Source organism: Carex rostrata, chromosome 15 (assembly GCF_964058835.1).
Source record: "Carex rostrata chromosome 15, lpCarRost1.2, whole genome shotgun sequence".
In the NCBI taxonomy this organism is placed as follows: domain Eukaryota; kingdom Viridiplantae; phylum Streptophyta; class Magnoliopsida; order Poales; family Cyperaceae; genus Carex; species Carex rostrata.
This window is the reverse complement of record NC_135932.1, coordinates 7,852,262-7,870,345: the sequence shown is the minus strand read 5'-3', so window position 1 is coordinate 7,870,345 and position 18,084 is coordinate 7,852,262. Positions and strand designations below refer to the sequence as shown.

Sequence of the window (18,084 nt, the reverse complement as noted above, 5' to 3'; positions counted from 1 at the left end):
TACCCTTTTAATATCTTTTCTACTAAAACTCATTTAAAAAATTTCAAGTACCCATTTTACCCTTATCCTTATACCAATTTTTTATTTGGCAGTCTAAAGAAGAAAACAAAAGAAATCTCATCTCCTTTCTCCGTCGTCCTTTCTTCTCTAACACTAATTTATTTTATTACATACTACTAGCCTAGAGTTAGTTCAACTATCCGGGTCGCAATCAAAGACGAAGCAGGTCAATCTTGACTCAGTAAGTGAGAAGAGAACTGGGTCTTGTAGTGTCAATAATTCATTATAGAAGAGGAGCGCTGGGAACAACCTGGAGAGCACTGAAGGCAATCTGCTGAAGGCCTGTTACACCAACTCATCCAATTAAACTGACTAGACACTGATTTGTAATAACGAGAGTAGTTAGAAAAATTTAGTAAACCAATTTCTATAAATTTTGTTTCTCTACGATTCCCTATAAAAGGCTTAGAAGTGTCTCATTTCATGCAATTGAATAAGAATTTTCTTGTTTCTATCTCTTGTTTCTATTTACTGTTCTTTTGTATCCAAGATTTGATTTCTTTAAATTGGATCAAATTGTTCAATTTATTGTGACATTGCTGTGATTCTAAGCTTTGCTACATCAGAGGCATTGTAGTTAGGTACTGGCATTTTATTTTGAGAAAGCCATTTCCAGTTTTATTCATTAATTACAGGAGTAGATTGATATTCCCTGATACAAAACAAGAAGATTTACAGATTTTGCCAGTGTCAGTCCTTCCTCATCGGATTGCAGCCTATTTCTTTTTTAAGATTGAGTCATTTCTCTGTCAAGCATTAGACATGTTTTCTTGATAAACTAATGTCTTCTTCTAAAAAAGGGAATGTGTGATATTTATAAGGGCTTGGCTGTAAATTCCACACACTGGTTTGTCAGACCTTCTCCGAGGAATTCAATTTAAAGAGGAGAAGAGATAGAATAAGAAAAAATGATAGAGAGAGAGAAAAGCACTCCACCAAACATAAATTATGAACATAAATAACAACCAGATTTAATTAATGTTTACTATATGAGAGGTCGTATGTTCATATGCTAATTGGATTGTAAATATTTATAGTTGAAAAACTTGATTTAATGTTTAACTGAAAAATAATAGACACATTAATTCTATTGTTTCATTTTGCTTCTTTTAATGTGGTCCAATATATGCTAGAATATTTTCCAGCAGGCCCGTTAACAAAGACTGAAAGCTATAATTGGATTGCTATGTTGTGGGTACCCCTCTATTATTTGGGCTAGAACTGGGCCCACTATTATTCCAACCTTTCAAGAAATCATTATGTGAATCTTCTAATTTCTAAATTTGTATTATTCTATCTGCGGAGAAACTATTTTGATTTTTTTTTTCAAAAATTTCAATTTAAATTTAAATTAATTAACATAACAGCTAGAATTTCTGCTGTAGTGGCTTGACCTTCTTTCCCCTCAAAAATAAAAATTATAGTTGCTTAAATATATATAATCGTCAAAGTCAAATCGTAAGATTGTAATACATATCTGTTACCTTGGGAGCATCAGGCAAGGTCCTTGAAAAAGTGTGGATTTGCCTTTTATTTAAGCTCTTGCAATTGGCAATATGAATTCAAGCTCTCCAAGAAAGAAAAGCTTCTCTTCTCTCTCTCTCTATCATTTATTCTCATTTGATATCTTCTCCTCTTTATATCTCTCCCGTATTATATATTCTTCCACTCATGGAAAGGAAGATTTGTCCTGAGAAGTCTCTGTAGTTTGAGTGACACTTTTCTTCTTTTTAAACCTCTTATTTGCTCTAAAATTTTCAGAAATAACAAATTAATAATTTCACAGAACAATTACTTTTCTTGGGTAACTGAAAGTTTAATTTTCTGGAACTGTTTCCAAAGAGCTTACCTCGTTAACAACATTTTTTTTATGATTCAAGAACAAAATAATACATCAAATAACAAGTATTATATATATATATATATATGATATATGAATGATTTACTGTTCATAAAAACAAAAAAAAGTTTCAAGTGATAATAACTAGCGCATTGTACATAACAATGATCAATTTCATTACAGATGGTCCCATATTTGTGTAAAATATATATATATATATATATATATATATATATATATATGTATATATATATATATATCTAATCATTAATCACAATACATAATACTAGGAGATCAACGTAGATCGATATGCTGTAAATTGTGTAATTAAGAGCTTGGCAGAATCAAAGAGCTAGTCACCTTACCCTTAATTAATCTGTTGCTTAACCTGATCAATATATATACAAGTGTGCATCCGTACGTGAAACAATCTCAATTAGCTTAGCTGATAACGTGTGAATGATGTAAAAATGGTACGTATTCATCGATTTGGAATTCATTAGTTTTGTTCTACAATTTTATGAGTAACCTCTTAATTAGCAATGTAATTTAGGAAAAGGATATCCATATCAAGTTGGGACCAAAAAGTAACACTGGTATAGGTGTGAACTGGGATGATGGTGTTCATCAGAAAATTATAGAGAAGATTTTAATAGGTTATTCTGATGATCGCATAAATTTTATCCACGCTGTTTACAATGATTCAGATGACATCAAAATTCTAGGTCCACTGCATGGAAGCAACAACGCCAGATCGTTCAAATTGGTATGTTGTGTTTATAAAAGCTATATATATAGAGATAGATATAGATATAGAGGAGGGATCCAATTACACATTTTAATACTTATCCTCAAAAACAGTATGCATGGTATTGATTTGAAATTAACCACTGCATTGTACCAGATCAGAACCAGCTAATGTCATCTAATTACTGTTTAAGTTGACAATTACCTCATCTAAGAGTCGGTCATTATAAATTAATGTGTCCGTCAACAGTGCATGTCTATGTGATCCTCGCTGAGTGTAACAGACAGTGTTGTTTGTATTATGGCAGATTATATTACTGATGGATTATGACTATATTTATACTAGCACTGCCAAATTGAAAAGAAAAATGGAGAAACAATTTCCATTTGAAGTCTATGGATTCTAAGATTTTGTGGCAGAGCTATTGACATGTACTCCTAGAGCCTTGAGACGATAACTGTCGGAGTATCCGTGGAAACTGGTAAACCCTCTCGGATCCTTGTAGATGAAGGGAGAACCAGTTTTTGTGCCGAAAGAACAGATCTTGCCATTGTTTGTGCTGAGTTCCAGATATGTAATGCCATTTTGGTCATAGTATCCATCTATTTGAGTAATCGGAGTTTCGGGTGGAAGATGAACCTGCAAAAAAAAAAAAAAAAAAAATCAATTATACATTAAAGAGACACTACTGGCATGGTACTTGCACCAGAGAAAATAACATGCACCAGAGAAAATAACATCGATTGATTTTAAATAATAATTTAGGTTAGTTGAATCGATAGATCATATGTTAATTTAAATGATTGGGGTTGTATACTTGTAATTGACCATAAATATATATATAAAAAAAGTGTATATAAATTTTTTTATTGGAATCTACTAGCACCACACAAAATGTTGCTATATACATGTCAGACCTTTAAATTAGGTGCAAATTAATACGTCAAATTTACATTTATGATAAGATTTAAGGATTTCCTCAACAAAAAATATAAGTATTATTTTCTTTATTTTTTTCCTTAGAGTTACTAGAGCAATTTGTCTCAAGGGCTGCAAATTGCAAAATCTAACAGGAAGTTGTGAGACATAGTGTCAAATATTTTATGTACAATATCCCCCAAACAAAAAACAGAACACACACACACACACACACACACCCCCCCCCCCCCCTCCCCCAAACATTAGATATTAGACTAAAATATATAAAATTAATAGTTACCGCTTCGAAATGGTAGCAGAACGTAGACTGTCCATGTTGCGGTGCTATAAAAATGTTGTTACTGAAATCTTTATAAACAGTTTGGATTGAACGGATAGAAAAGCTGTCGTAACTAACAAAGATACTCTCTATTCTTTGATGAAAACCATCGTCCCAGCTTGAACCACTAGAATATCCAAAAGGACCGATCCGTATGTGTACTTCTCTTCCCTATATTTTCATGCAAAATGTTTATAATTATTAGTTAATTCTTGATAATAAAAAAAGGTGTGCTTGCTAAATTTTAAGTGGGTGTGCAATATTCTATGTTAAGGACTTCAGGTTAGTGATTAGTCATACAATCGGGATATATCCTTTTCCTAAATTACATATTGCCAATTAAAGTTATTCATACAATTGTAGAACAAAACTAATGAATTCCAAAAAGATGATCAATACGTACCAGTGTTACATTCATTCACACGTTATCTGTTAAGCTAGAGATTGTTCAGGGAAGCACACTTGTATATATATTTATCAGCTTTAAGCAACTGAATAGTTAAGGGTGGTGATTAGGTGGCTCTTTGATTCTGCCGGAACTATTAATTACACAATTAATGGCATATATATTTGCGTTGATCTCCTAGCAAAAATGGAAAAGATCAAGCTGGGAATGTAATGAAATCAAACCTTCCAAGTTGCTCCCAAATGGTGTCCCTTTTTTGTAAAACGAGCAACAAAATCTGTGATAACTTACCTTTCGATAGCAAGAAAAATCTTCAGAAGCTCTGACCATTGGGTTTTTTTCCTCTCTCTCTCTCATACCAAGTGCACGATCTACGGATTTCACCGGGCGCAGATGCAAGACTCTAACACAAATCGGTGGAGTGCTTTTCTTCCTTTCCGTGAGTGGAAGAATATATGATACGGGAGAGATATAAAGAGGAGAAGAGATCGAATAAGAATAAATGATAGAGAGAGAAGAAAAGCTTTCCTCTTCTAATTTGTTCAATTTTCCAAATGTAAACAGAATCCTGATGACATTTTGTTCATGAAATTCTCCAAGGAAGAATAGCTTTTCTCTCACTCTATCATTTATTCTCATTCGATCTCTTCTCCTCATTATATCTCTCCCGTATCATTTATTCTTCCACTCACGGAAAGGAAGAAAAGCACTCCACCGAACATAAATTACGAACATAAATAACAACCAGATTTTGGTTTAGAAGTTCGAATAAAGGAAAGGGTAAAGTGAGAATCCTAGGCAGATATTGCATCAAAAGAAAAGGAGAGAACCTGCAGATAAAACACAAGCATACTCAACTTGGCCTTTTTTTCTAAAAAAAAAAAAAAAATTGCTACATCAAGTTGTTGGAAAGGTTTGATATCCAAGTAGCAAAAGATTAGGATGACTAGCTTTCTTATTTAGTGGAAGAAAAAGGAAGCACGTGCCTGTTAGCTACTTGGACGATGTCAAAATTCTTTTAGTAGGATAATAGAAAATGTTTTAACTACATAGTTAGAAAAAAGAAACCGGATCATCTTGTCTTTCTCTAAGTAGGAAATTCTTGTCTTTAGAGTCACTGACATATATGTTAATTCGAAGTAGGTTTTGACATTTAAATATTGGATATAGTTTTGTCTCAAAATTTATTTCAGACTCACATATCAGTAACTTTAGAGGTAGAATTTCCTACCCACAGAGAGGTAGGAGATTCGGTTCCTAGAAAAAAGGGAAAAAATCAGGGACAAAATCCGATTAAGACAGTTGTGAATTTGATTCATGAGTTTTCGTTACATCATCAAACAACCTCCAATTTAGTTATTTCAACTACACCAAATAATATTTCAAATTGAACAAGACTTTTCAGTTTATGGCCTTTTTATATGGTACTAATTTTTCATTTGAATTTGCTTAATTAATAGATTCATGATTTAATTTTGACCGTTATGGATTGATACCAAGATCAAGTCCTAGGCAAGTAGGCCTAATTTTAACAACATTTTTGTTTTAGTAAAGTTTGAAGGTTAAGTCACCTAAGTATTTAATATCCACAAGAGATTTTTATTCATATTTTGAACCAACAAAGTAACGACCTCCACACAGAGAGCATTGTATTTGTCATTAAACTAAAAATTGATTAAAACCACAAGACCAAAGATGGATGGTTCTCTAATTTTAACGGTTGACGCTATGATAATGAACATGGCTCCTTCTATAGTTTGATTATTTGAAAAAATGCATGAACCAAAGTATGTAATTGCTACGAAAGTTGATATCAGTACATTGATTACATGCATAAGGGCCATTTGCCAAAAAAAAAAAAAAAAAACATTGATTGCATATTATTAGTATGGGCGCTCATCATAGAATGGGATCAAATAAAGTTATTTTGAAAAAAAAAAAAAAAGTCTCGTTTAATATAAGCCAGATATGAAATTGCTCAAATAAAGGAATGCGGAACATGACCCTTTTTTTTATCCGCTTAGTTGTTGTTTGGAATTTAAAGAACAGTTTTATCAAGGTAGCTTCAAAAGCGAGCTTTTACATTTTACCGAGTATCTTTTGCAGTTGTAAGGAATGAAAGTTGTAACGGGTCTAGTGGCTTGAAGTGATTAGTAGTTCGAATAATAAGTTATTAGGATGATTTTTAAGAGAATATGATTCAAACTTTCACAATGCTAAATATAAATATATATATATATATATTATAGTAGTAGCGTTTTGTAAACCTGCTTCATTTAATAAAGAAAACCAAAGAGTGAAACATGTTTTCTAAAAAAAATAGGCCTTTTTTAATACTTCACCATGACAAAGAATAGAGTGAGTCTATGGTACTATGCATATCACGGGTTGGTTCGTATTACAGATCAATATTTCCATTTTCAAAATTCCAACGGTTGATCCAAACCGTTCAACATGATCTCCATATGAATATGTTTTTATATTTTTATATTTTCTTTTTACTATTTTTTAAGATAGGTAGAAAATCACTGTTTTTGGATGGTCAGCAATTTTCAGATTAAGTGATTTTCTACCTATTTTAAAAAATAGTAAAAATATTTGGTCTTCAAGTAAATATTCATATAAAAATCATTATGAATGGTTTGGATCAACCGTTAGGATTTTGAAAACAAAAATATTGATCCATATTACGGACAAAATCGTGATATGCATATTACCATAGATTCACTCCAAAGAAAATGTAAAACTAAATTATCCAAGAGAGCAGAACTTGCAAAGACTTAATAACACTATGACAGCTAAAATCGCTACACACATTGTGGCTATGAATCCTTAAAGCCTTCTTTAGGCAAACAGAGGATAGGTGATTGAGAACTTATTTCAGATAACAACGATATGTAATCTTATCTAATCTCTGGTAGGACCCTCAAAAAGCTTAAAGGCACACTTTACTCCCAATTCCAATTCCAATTCCATGTATCTTTGGCAACAGAGGATAGGTTCCACAATAGTGTGAAATTCCCTTTCTAGACTACCATTCATTCACCTTTTGACATTTCAAAAAGAACACTTTAAGTTGTTTGGTAAGATGTAACTCTCATGTATCAAGTACAACCACAACACCAGCATACAGTTGTACTCAATTATTCACAACAATCATTGATCTTAAATAATACGCATCAACAAACCTCCTTTGTTTAAATTTAAACTTCTATTCAAGATCAACAACTACTTGACCATTATTGAAGCAAAATCTGACATTGGACTGGTATATGCATGACAACTACCAACTACACCTAGCAAAGCAATTAGTGCTAAACCAAATTATAAATCAAATGAGCTATCAAATTGAGACAAATGAGTAAAGAAATCAGTAATAAATTTTCTTTGGTCTTGAAATTGAGGTTGAATGATTCCGGTGAAATATACAACATATCTTGTAGGAATGAAACTCTATATCACCTACAAGTCTAACATGACTGGATGACGTCTCCCAGTGAAACTCCAAGGCACGGTAAAAAGTAAACAGTAGGATTTGTTCCTTTCTTATCTCCGGGTTAAAGAAGACCAAGTGACTTCAATTGCTGGACATGCTCGGGTGGAAGAGACGGGGGACACCAATCTCTGCCATCACCATCTACATCCTCAACTACATACTCCTATCTTGGAACACAAGAGGGTTAGGGGGTTTACAGAAGTGCAATGGAGTTCGGAATGTGATTAGGCATTCCCGTTGTGATGTAGTGTGCAAGAATCCAAATTAAATGAATTCAATTTGGCTTATTTTTCGAGTTTTTTACCAACTTTTTTTTAGAAGAATTGTGTTGTTATTGATGCTATTGATCATTCGGGTGGGTGTATAATCACGTGGCGAAAGAATTACACAAGGGTTAACTCGTGGTCTACAAGACACACGTGCACAGTGGTCCTCAAGCAAAACAGTTTGGGTGAGACCTTCACAGTAACTAATTATGGGGGCAGCAACCTACTTTAGCCGACACTCATGCTTCCTTCAACCACAAAACAGCTAGTCTGCTGGTAGTTATGGGAAGGTGGCACAGGGACAGATTTGCTAAAATGGAGGAGCAGTTAACAGTATTGTAAGAAGGTAATTCTCTTCTTTGATTGTATTTAGGAAAAAAGAAATCTTGATTCGAGGGAATTCCGGTTTAGACAAAAAAGGTCAGACAACGAGTCTATGACCTTGCGATCGACTCGGAAACTAAGTGGAAGCAAAGGGCAAAACGGAATTGGCTTAAAAATGGAGACGACAACACTAGATTCTTTCACTCATTTGCTTCAGCTAGAGCAACAAGAAACACTGTCATGGTTCTAACTGTGGAGGGGGTTGAGATAACGAATGAACTTGAAATCAGGAGGGCTTTCTTAGTTCATATGCAATGTTAAACGGATCATTGCTTTTCTGAGGAAAAAAAAAACAACATTCACTTCCAATTTGTTCAATTTTCCAAACGTAAACAGAATTCTAATGACATTCTGTTCATGAAATTGATAACTGGGTTGAGCATATATGATCACAAACTTGTTTGTAAATTAATTACATTTTCCGTAATCTATGATTCTAAGTTACAAACGGAATGCTTGATGCCACAACAGAAGCACAGATAGAACAAATATACACATCAAACAAAAAATCAATGAACATAATTAATGTCAGTACCAATAGACGACAGGTAACTGGAAATTCATGACAAATTATTATTTGATAGGTTCTTTTATCTCAAGTCATATTTCTTAAAAAATCAATGGTTCCATACTTTTATCTCAAGTCATATTATTATTTGATAGGTTCTTTTCAAGAACAATAATTATCCTCAAAAACAGTATGCATGGTATTGATTTGAAATTAACCACTGCATTGTACCAGATCAGAACCAGCTAATGTCATCTAATTACTGTTTAAGTTGACAATTACCTCATCTAAGAGTCGATCATTATAAATTAATGTGTCCGTAAACAGTGCATGGTCTATGTGATCTTTGCTGAGTGTAACAGACAGTGTTGTTTGTATTATGGCACATTATATTACTGATGGATTATGACTATATTTATACTAGCAGTGCCAAATTGAAAAGAAAAATGAAGAAACAATTTCCATTTGAAGTCTATGGATTCTAAGATTTTGTGGCAGAGCCATCGACATATACTCCTAGAGCCTTGAGACGATACTCGTTGGAGCGTCCGTGGAAACCGGTAAACCCTCTCGGATCCTTGTAGATGAAGCAGGGAGAACCAGTTTTTGTGCCGAGAGAACACATCTTACCATAGTTTGTGCTGAATTCCAGACATGTAATGCTACTTTGGTCGCAGTATCCATCTATTCGAGTAATCGGAGTTTCGGGTGGAACATGAATCTGCAAAAAAAAAAAAAAAATCAATTATACATTAAAGAGACACTACTGGCATGGTTCTTGCACCATAGAAAATAACATCGATTGATTTTAAATAATATTTTAGGTTAGTTGAATCGATAGATCATATGTTAATTTAAATGATTGGGGTTAATTGTATACTTGTAATTGACCATAAATATATAAAAAAAAAAGTGTATATAAATTTTTTTATTGGCATCTATTGGCAGCACACAAAATGTTTCTATATACATGTCAGACCTTTAAATTCGGTGCAAATTAATACGTCAAATTTACATTTATGATAAGATTGAAGGATTCTAACGGGAAGTTGTGAGACATAGTGTCAGATATTTTATGTACAATATCCCCCAAAAAAAAACAGAACCCCCCCCCCCCCCCCCCCCCCCACACACACACACCCACCAATAAAAAAACAAACTTAATTAGATAAGAATTAAAGTTAAACGAACATTAGATATTAGACAAAAATATATAAAATTAATAGTTACCGCTTCAAAATGGTAGGAGTACGCAGACTGTTCATACGTAGACTGTCCATGTTGCGGTGCTCTAAAAATGTTGTTACTGAAATCTTTATAAACAGTTTGGATTGAACGGATAGAACTACTGCTATCGTAACCAACAAAGATACTCTCTATTCTTTGATGACAACCATCGTCCCAGTTTGTACCATCAGTTCTTCCACAAGGACCGAGCCGTATGTGTATTTCTCTTCCCTATATTTTCATGCAAAATGTTTCTAATTATTAGTTAATTCTTGATAATAAAAAAAGGTGTACTTGCTAAATTGTAAGTTGGTGTGCAATACTATGTTAAGGACTTAAGGTTAGTGATTAGTCATAAAATCGGGATATATCCTTTTCCTAAATTACATATTGCCAATTAAAGTTATTCATACAATTGTAGAACAAAACTAATGCATTCCAAAAAGATGATCAATACGTACCAGTGTTACATTCATTCACACGTTATCTGTTAATTAAGCTAGAGATTGTTCAGGGAAGCACACTTGTATATATATTTATCAGCTTTAAGCAACGGATTAATTAAGGGTGGTGATTAGGTGACTCTTTGATTCTGCTGGAACTCTTAATTACACAATTAATGGTATAAATATTTGCGTTGATGTCCTAGCAAAAATGGAAAAGATCAAGCTGGGAATGTAATGAAATCAAACCTTCCAAGTTGCTTCCAAATGGTGTCCCTTTTTAATAAAACGAGCCACAAAATCTGCGATAACTTACCTTTTGATGCCAAGAAAAAGCTTCAGAAGCTGTGACCATTGGGTTTTTTTCCTCTTTCTCTCTCATACCAAGTGCACGATCTACGGATTTCACCTGGCGCATATGCAAGACTCTAACACAAATCGGTGGAGTGCTTTTCTTCCTTCCCGTGAGTGGAAGAATAAATGATACGTCAGCGATATAAAGAGGAGAAGAGATCGAATAAGAATAAATGATAGAGAGAAGAAAAGCTTTTCTCTTCCAATTTGTTCAATTTTCCAAATGTAAACAGAATCCTGATAAAATTATGTTCAAGAAATTCTCCAAGGAAGAAAAGCTTTTCTCTTCTCTCACTCTATCATTTATTCTCATTCAATCTCTTCTCCTCTTTATATCTTTGCCGTATCATTTATTCTTCCACTCACGGAAAGAAAGAAAAGCACTCCACCGAACATAAATTACGAACATAAATAACAACCAGATTTTGGTTTAGAAGTTAAAATAATGTTCACTATATGAGAGGTCGTATGTTCATATGCTAATTGAATTGTAAATATTTATAGTTGAAAAACTTGATTTAATGTTTAACTGAAAAATAATAGACACGTTAATTCTATTGTTTCATTTTGCTTCTTTTAATGTGATCCAATATATGCTAGAATATTTTCCAGCAGGCCCGTTAACAAAGACTGAATGCTATAATTGGATTGCTTTGTTGTGGGTACACCTCTATTATTTGGGCTAGAACTGGGCCCACTATTATTCCCACCTTTCAACAAATCATTAATCCCTCGGTACATTATGTGAATCTTCTAATTTCTAAATTTGTATTATGCTATCTGCGGAGAAATTATTATTTTTTTCCAAAAATTTCAACTTAAATTTAAATTAATTAACATAACAGCTTGACCTTCTTTTCCCTCAAAAATAAAAATTATAGTTGCTTAAATATATATAATCGTCAAAGTCAAATCGTAAGATTGTAATACATATATGTTACCTTGGCAGCATCAGGCAAGGTCCTTGAAAAAGTGTGGATTTGCTTAAGCTCTTGCAATTGGCAATATGAATTCAAGCTCTCCAAGGAAGAAAAGTTTCTCTTCTGTCTCTCTTTATCATTTATTCTCATTCGATATCTTCTCCTCTTTATATCTCTCCCATATTATTTATTCTTCCACTCACGGAAAGGAAGAAAAGCACTCCACCAAACATAAATTACAAACATAAATCTTCCACTCATGGAAAGGAAGATTTGTCCTGAGAAGTCTCTGTAGTTTGAGTGACATTTTTCTTCTTTTTAAACCTCTTATTTATGTTGTGTTTATAAAAGTTATATATATATATATAGAGAGAGGGGTTGGCTTAAAATCAAAGTGGTAGTTCCTGAGCTTTTGGTGCTAACAATTCGTTTTTCAATTTTCAAAGTTCAAAACATCGATCTAAACCGTTCAAGTTGATCTCTATATTAAAATGTGCTTGGAGGCCAAATTTTACATTTTTTTTTGAATTTTTTTACTATTTATTAAGCCACTTTGAAAATCGCTAATCCAATGGTTGCTTCTAATTTTACTGTTTTGTTAAGCCACCGTTGGATCAGCGATATTCAAAGTGGCTTAATATATAGTAAACAAATTCAGAAAAATGTAAATTTTGGTCTACAAGCACATTTTAATATAGAGATCAACTTGAATGGTTTGGATCGACATTTTAAACTTTAAAAATTAAAAAACGAATTGATAGCACCAAAGCTCAAGAACTATCACTTTAATCTTAGCCAACTTCTATATATATATGTGTGTGTACATGCTAAAATCTCTACGCACATTGTGGCTATGAATCCTTAAAGCCTTCTTTAGGCAAACAGAGGAGGCGATTGAGAACTTATTTCAGATAACAACGATATGTGATCTTATCTAATCTCTGGTAGGACCCTCGAAAAGCCACCATTAAAGGCGCACTTTACCCCGCCCCCCATTCCAATTCCATGTATCTTTGGCAACAGGAATTCGTATCCTCTGCATTAACTCAAAAAAGAATCTTTTGAGTTATTTGGACCGTCCCATTCGTTTCAAGATTCGTGCAAACTAGATCTGCACTAATACTAAAGGACCCCTGAATTATAGACTATGACCGGATTAGTTCCATTTAAAATCAAACGGCTCAGATGCATCAACTCAAAAGATGCTCTTTCAAGTTAATGCAGACGATGCGGACTCTGGCAACAGAGGATAGGCTCCACAAGAGTGAAATTCCCTTTGTAGACTACTATTCATTCTCCTTTTGACATTCAAAAAGAACACTTCAACTTGTTTGGTAAGACGTAACTCTCATGTATTAAGTACAACCACAACACCAGCATACTGTTGTATTCAATTATTCACAACAATCATTGGTCTTAATTCTTAAATAATACGCATCAACAAACCTCCTTTGTTTAAATTTAAACTTCTATTCAAGATCAACAGCTACATGATCATTATTGAAGCAATTAGCCTTATTTAAGCAAAATCTGACCTTGGACTGGTATATGCATGACAACTACCAACTACACCTAGCAAAGCAATTAGTGCTAAACCAAATTATAAATCAAATGAGCTATCAAATTGAGACAAATGAGTAAAGAAATCAGTAATAAATTTTCTTTGGTCTTGAAAGTGAGGTTGAATGATTCCGGTGAAATATACAACATATCTTGTAGGAATGAAACTCTATATCACCTACAAGTCTAACATGACAGGATGACGTCTCCCAGTGAAACTCCAAGGCATGGTAAAAAGTAAACAGTAGGATTTTTTCCTTTCTTATCTCCGGGTTAAAGAAGACCAAGTGACTTCAATTGCTGGACATGCTCGGGTGGAAGAGATGGGGGACACCAATCTCTGCCATCGCCATCTACATCCTCAACTACATACTCCTATAACACATGTCAAAATGTCATTGGTCAGGATACTTGAAAAGCTTGAACTTCAGTAGCCGCACCGAAGCTCAATTGAGACTAAATTACAAAATTTTGGGTTCAAGTTACTTAATGGGACTTGATTTTCATGAAGCTGCAAATTCTGGGCAGTTGAAGAGGACTATAAAATACAAATTGATAGGGTTACAGAAAAAAGAGAGTTCACTTAAACTCAAATGGGGTTAATTCTGAGCAAAACAGCACAAGTCTGGTAACAGGCATCTCAGGTACATTTTACAATTCAATCTTGACGCAATTGCTTATACCATAGGATTTGGACATATATGAAAAGCCAGTTACAAATTAACTACAAGCCTCATCACAAGAACATTAATAGGCACACATGCATCCTTCAAGGACTTACTTTAGTTAGCATTCTTTTGGCAAGAATATGATAGTGGCGCTGCCATATCCTCTGACCGACCATAGTAGCAACTAGCACGCTATAGAAAATGCCAATTACAGTGAACAGGCCCAGGACGATCAATCCCATGATAAATAGCAAAGGCAAGCCAGCCTCGCCGGCCCCACCCAAGCAACCGCCACATTCCCCAGCAGTTGTCGCACAGCCTTCACAGCACGTGGTGCAATCGGTCCACATGCACAACGTGCCCGGTAGATGGCAGTCTGCACACATGCTGGGAGTAAAAAAAGGTAAATAAAATAGAATTTTTCATTTACGAGACAAAGAAACAAACCTGAACAATGTTCAGGTTGAATTGTGAACACAAAAATATTATGCAGTTCATCTTACATGCATACATTCAAGTAGTCCATTCCTCCTTCAAAAATGAAGGTGGTCAAATCACAAATGCTGAATGCATGCATTTGGGTGCAAAAAAATTTCCCCAAAGTAGCAAATGCTGAAAGCGTGCATTTAATTTTTTGGCATATTGTTGTCAAACTTCTAAAATCTGGGATAGTAGTATTATTTTTTTTTAAATGCAAGATAGATAAATAAAAATTCAATAAAATATCACAAATAATCAAACTTAAGAGTTGAGGATCTCTTGGATTCAATTTTGCATAGTTGATGTTTATAGTGTTACTTCTGTTGTATGATTGCCTAGTTCTAAGTAATTGTGGTGAATTGCTCTTTATATATCCAAGTACAAAATAGCACCCATTAAAAGGAACACACGAAGTCGTACCAATACCATTCGAATGAGATTCTGCACCAATACTTAAAATGATGCTGTTAGTGTGGCTAACCAATACCAAAAGGGCTTTTCAACTCTCCATTCTTTTCTTATGTCAGATGTCTAGTTTGCCACTTAAAAATGAGCTTCAGTTAATTCGATACTAAGCATAGAACAATGGAAGTCTGAGAAAATATGATAAGGTACTGATACCCAACCTGTACACTTCCTGTAACGCCTGCTACAGGTCCAGTTCCAGTACCACACCTGATTGACGTGACATCAATATTCGGTATGGTGATCTGGAACATGTACATCCTTCAGTGGATTACAGATATTGTAGAACAAAAATATTGAATATGAGAATCTACCCTGGTTGGCAACAGCAAAGACACAATTCTCTGCATGGCTGAGCCAAATCATTCCGCACTCTTCGATCATAACAGGTTATGAAGCATCCACACAAACCAAGCAGTGCAAAAAACAATAATGCCCCTACAACAGAATAAGATTCTTTTTAGACACTATAAACAACATAAAAATCTACAAGAAACATTCTTTACGGATATAACCAAAGTCCAATTTGTTGTTATTGACATAAAAACATCTGTCAAATTCATGATCGATATCGAACTCTCAAAACCAGTCTAGGAAAAGCCACAGGATTCAACTTCTTAAACTGGTTACAATTCATTGATTTCACAAGCGCAAAGAAAACCCTCATGTTTCAACATATAAACCAGTCAAATTCTCATCCTCTACAGATGTCAGTTATATAATAGCCTCATAAATGTACCATACCTTGAGCAGCCTTTATGTCAACTGAGGTTGTTTTTCTAACTGCTAGTTTGAATGAAAAAAAATTTCTGATAATTTATGTAGCATCTACTTAACTAATCTTACCACATATATAATAAAAGCTAATCTCATCATCAAAGCCCCATGTCACGCGCAACCAGAATTGCTGATAGCCATCAATAATATACACTAGGTATGCAAATAATGATATTACCTGAAATATAAGAGAACATTCAAGAAATAACAATGATAACAACATTCTGATGACAAGATTTTCAGAACTCCAACTTAGTACATCTGGATGATTTAAATCTCTATAGATTTTCAACATCTCTTTTCCAACAAGGATAATATATGTCTGACGCCTATAATCAGAAATAATCTTACAATGAGTTAGCACCAAATAAAAAATTAACTACAGAGAACAACTAACAATTTGAACAGCTGCGAATATGAAAAGTATGTCTCTCGTAACAAAGAAACGGAATTTTAGTGTCCTCCATTTCCTGTCTGTATGAACCTGAACTCTCAAATAGTACGGGGCTTTACAGGTTGTGCAATGTGAAAATGCAAAACCCTCCTGAAAAGTAAACAAAGCAAATGAATTAAAAAAACTGCTACTGGTTCGGTCTGAGACAAAAATTAGTACGTTATACAAAGAATCACCATTACAGAGTTTTTGGTTACCAGTCAGCACTTACTAGCTCTATACTGGTCATATGATACTTTATGTGCTATGTTTTAATTAGTTGACGTTAGATGTAGGGCTGGAGCTTAATTTTGGCAAAACCAAGGTGACTATAAAATGCTTCTTGGCATCTTACAATGTCATTCAAGATACCACATTAAGTACAAACACAGAGACAGCAGTGAGGGAATTGCACCTTTACAGCTCTCCAATGGTCAAGGCATTCACGGTGAACATACTTGGAAGTTCCCTTGCACTTACAAGGGGCTATAAAATCCCGACCTGTAATACATTGACAAAGACCATATTCTGCATAATTTCATCATATTTGCGTAACATATAATGTTCAAGAGCAAGAAAAATAAAAGAAAACTGATACTTCTTCAGAGCTTGCTGCTAGATAATTCAACATGGACACTTAGTTATGACAAAACAGTCGTTACAAGAGTGTGCGAAATACTTGAGCCTCAATTAACCTTTTATTTTTTTTCTAAAACCTCAAATAATGAAATAAAAAAGCAGGATCAAGTTGGAAAAACAGGACCTAAATGGTCTAGAGCTGTTCTGGTCCAGTACCACTGGGGGATATCTTACAAAAACTGACTAGAGAAAACTGTTTCTTTTCTGCCATTGTTACATCAAGGTATTTGATCTGAATAGACCAAAGATTGTTTCTTTGCTGAACCCATAAGATCTTCTGATTAAATATGGGAATTAAGGTCCAATTATCAGCTTGGAAAGAAGTACCGTGACTATTTCCATTCCAATTCTTGTTTGTTGGTCCATTTTTTTTTTTAAAAAACGCTTGTTTCACTGAATCTGTATATGGAACCTTCGCTTGGAAGATTGATTCAAGACATTATTCCCCAATTCAACCTCGGTTTAGCTGGAATAAGTTGAGTTTAAATATCTACCACAAAGGAGAGGGCTCTATGTATCAGGTAAACCCAAGATTAGAAATTTCTAAAAAAATCAAAAGGGAGGAAGAATCACCATCGCTTTCAAGGCAGATTCGGCACTGGATTTGATCACCAACACCAGATTCAAGGTCAATTTCGCCAGGCTCCGTCTGGGGTGGTGGCGGAATTAGAGGGGACGACTGCTCCCCCCGATCCGCCATTAGAGTCAGAGATCGCTTCGAGATGGATCAGTAACAGAGTTGGAAGAGAACAAGGAAAGACTTTCTAAAAAGCTTTCTAATCGATTGAGAAGAAGAATCTCTCTCTGTCGCTCCCTCCCTCCCTATACAAGCAAAGGTGAGGGAGGAAGGAAGGATGAGAGAGGCGGTGGTTGGAGACTTGGAGTTGGAACTTGGAAAAGAGTAGGCGAGGCGCGGCGCTGCTTCAAGTGGCCACAGAAAATCTCACTATATCATTGTATCTACGACTATTTCTTCGTGGAAGGAACATAACAATATAAGATCTTATGGATTGTAATAAAATAAAATTAGTGTTCTTAAGTCTTAATCTTATAATTTGATATAAATTAAGACTGTAGGGGTGAAAATGAAGAATTTGTATCCTCTGCATTAACTCAAAAAAGAATCTTTTGAGTTAATGCATCTCGACCATC

At 34.3% G+C, this 18,084-nt stretch overlaps 2 protein-coding genes across 6 annotated transcripts; both read right to left on the bottom strand.

Moving 5' to 3' along the window:
* Nucleotides 1-7,672: 7,672 nt before the first annotated feature.
* On the bottom strand, nt 7,673-17,875 carry LOC144566102 (RING/FYVE/PHD zinc finger superfamily protein). 5 transcript variants are annotated; one of them, XR_013515118.1, is made up of 8 exons: nt 17,506-17,843; nt 16,709-16,821; nt 16,258-16,404; nt 15,930-16,038; nt 15,398-15,521; nt 14,252-14,525; nt 13,678-13,845; nt 13,547-13,646 (listed from the first exon to the last, which is right to left on the bottom strand). XR_013515118.1 is itself a non-coding variant. In XM_078315983.1 (7 exons), exons 1-7 carry the CDS (start codon nt 17,630-17,632, stop codon nt 7,870-7,872), a joined length of 969 nt encoding a protein of 322 aa, XP_078172109.1. In that variant the 5' UTR covers nt 17,633-17,875; the 3' UTR covers nt 7,673-7,869. The 5 variants fall into 5 exon arrangements, 4 of the variants coding, with proteins under 4 accessions (XP_078172109.1, XP_078172106.1, XP_078172107.1 ...); XM_078315983.1 differs by lacking the exons at nt 13,547-13,646; nt 13,678-13,845 and adding an exon at nt 7,673-7,971 and having other exon boundaries at nt 16,709-16,794; nt 17,506-17,875; XM_078315980.1 differs by lacking the exons at nt 13,547-13,646; nt 13,678-13,845 and adding an exon at nt 7,673-7,971.
* LOC144566104 (PYK10-binding protein 2-like) lies at nt 9,245-12,041 on the bottom strand. Its single transcript, XM_078315985.1, has 3 exons — nt 10,953-12,041; nt 10,197-10,424; nt 9,245-9,687 (listed from the first exon to the last, which is right to left on the bottom strand). Exons 1-3 carry the CDS (start codon nt 11,052-11,054, stop codon nt 9,448-9,450), a joined length of 570 nt encoding a protein of 189 aa, XP_078172111.1. The 5' UTR covers nt 11,055-12,041; the 3' UTR covers nt 9,245-9,447.
* Nucleotides 17,876-18,084: the final 209 nt, after the last annotated feature.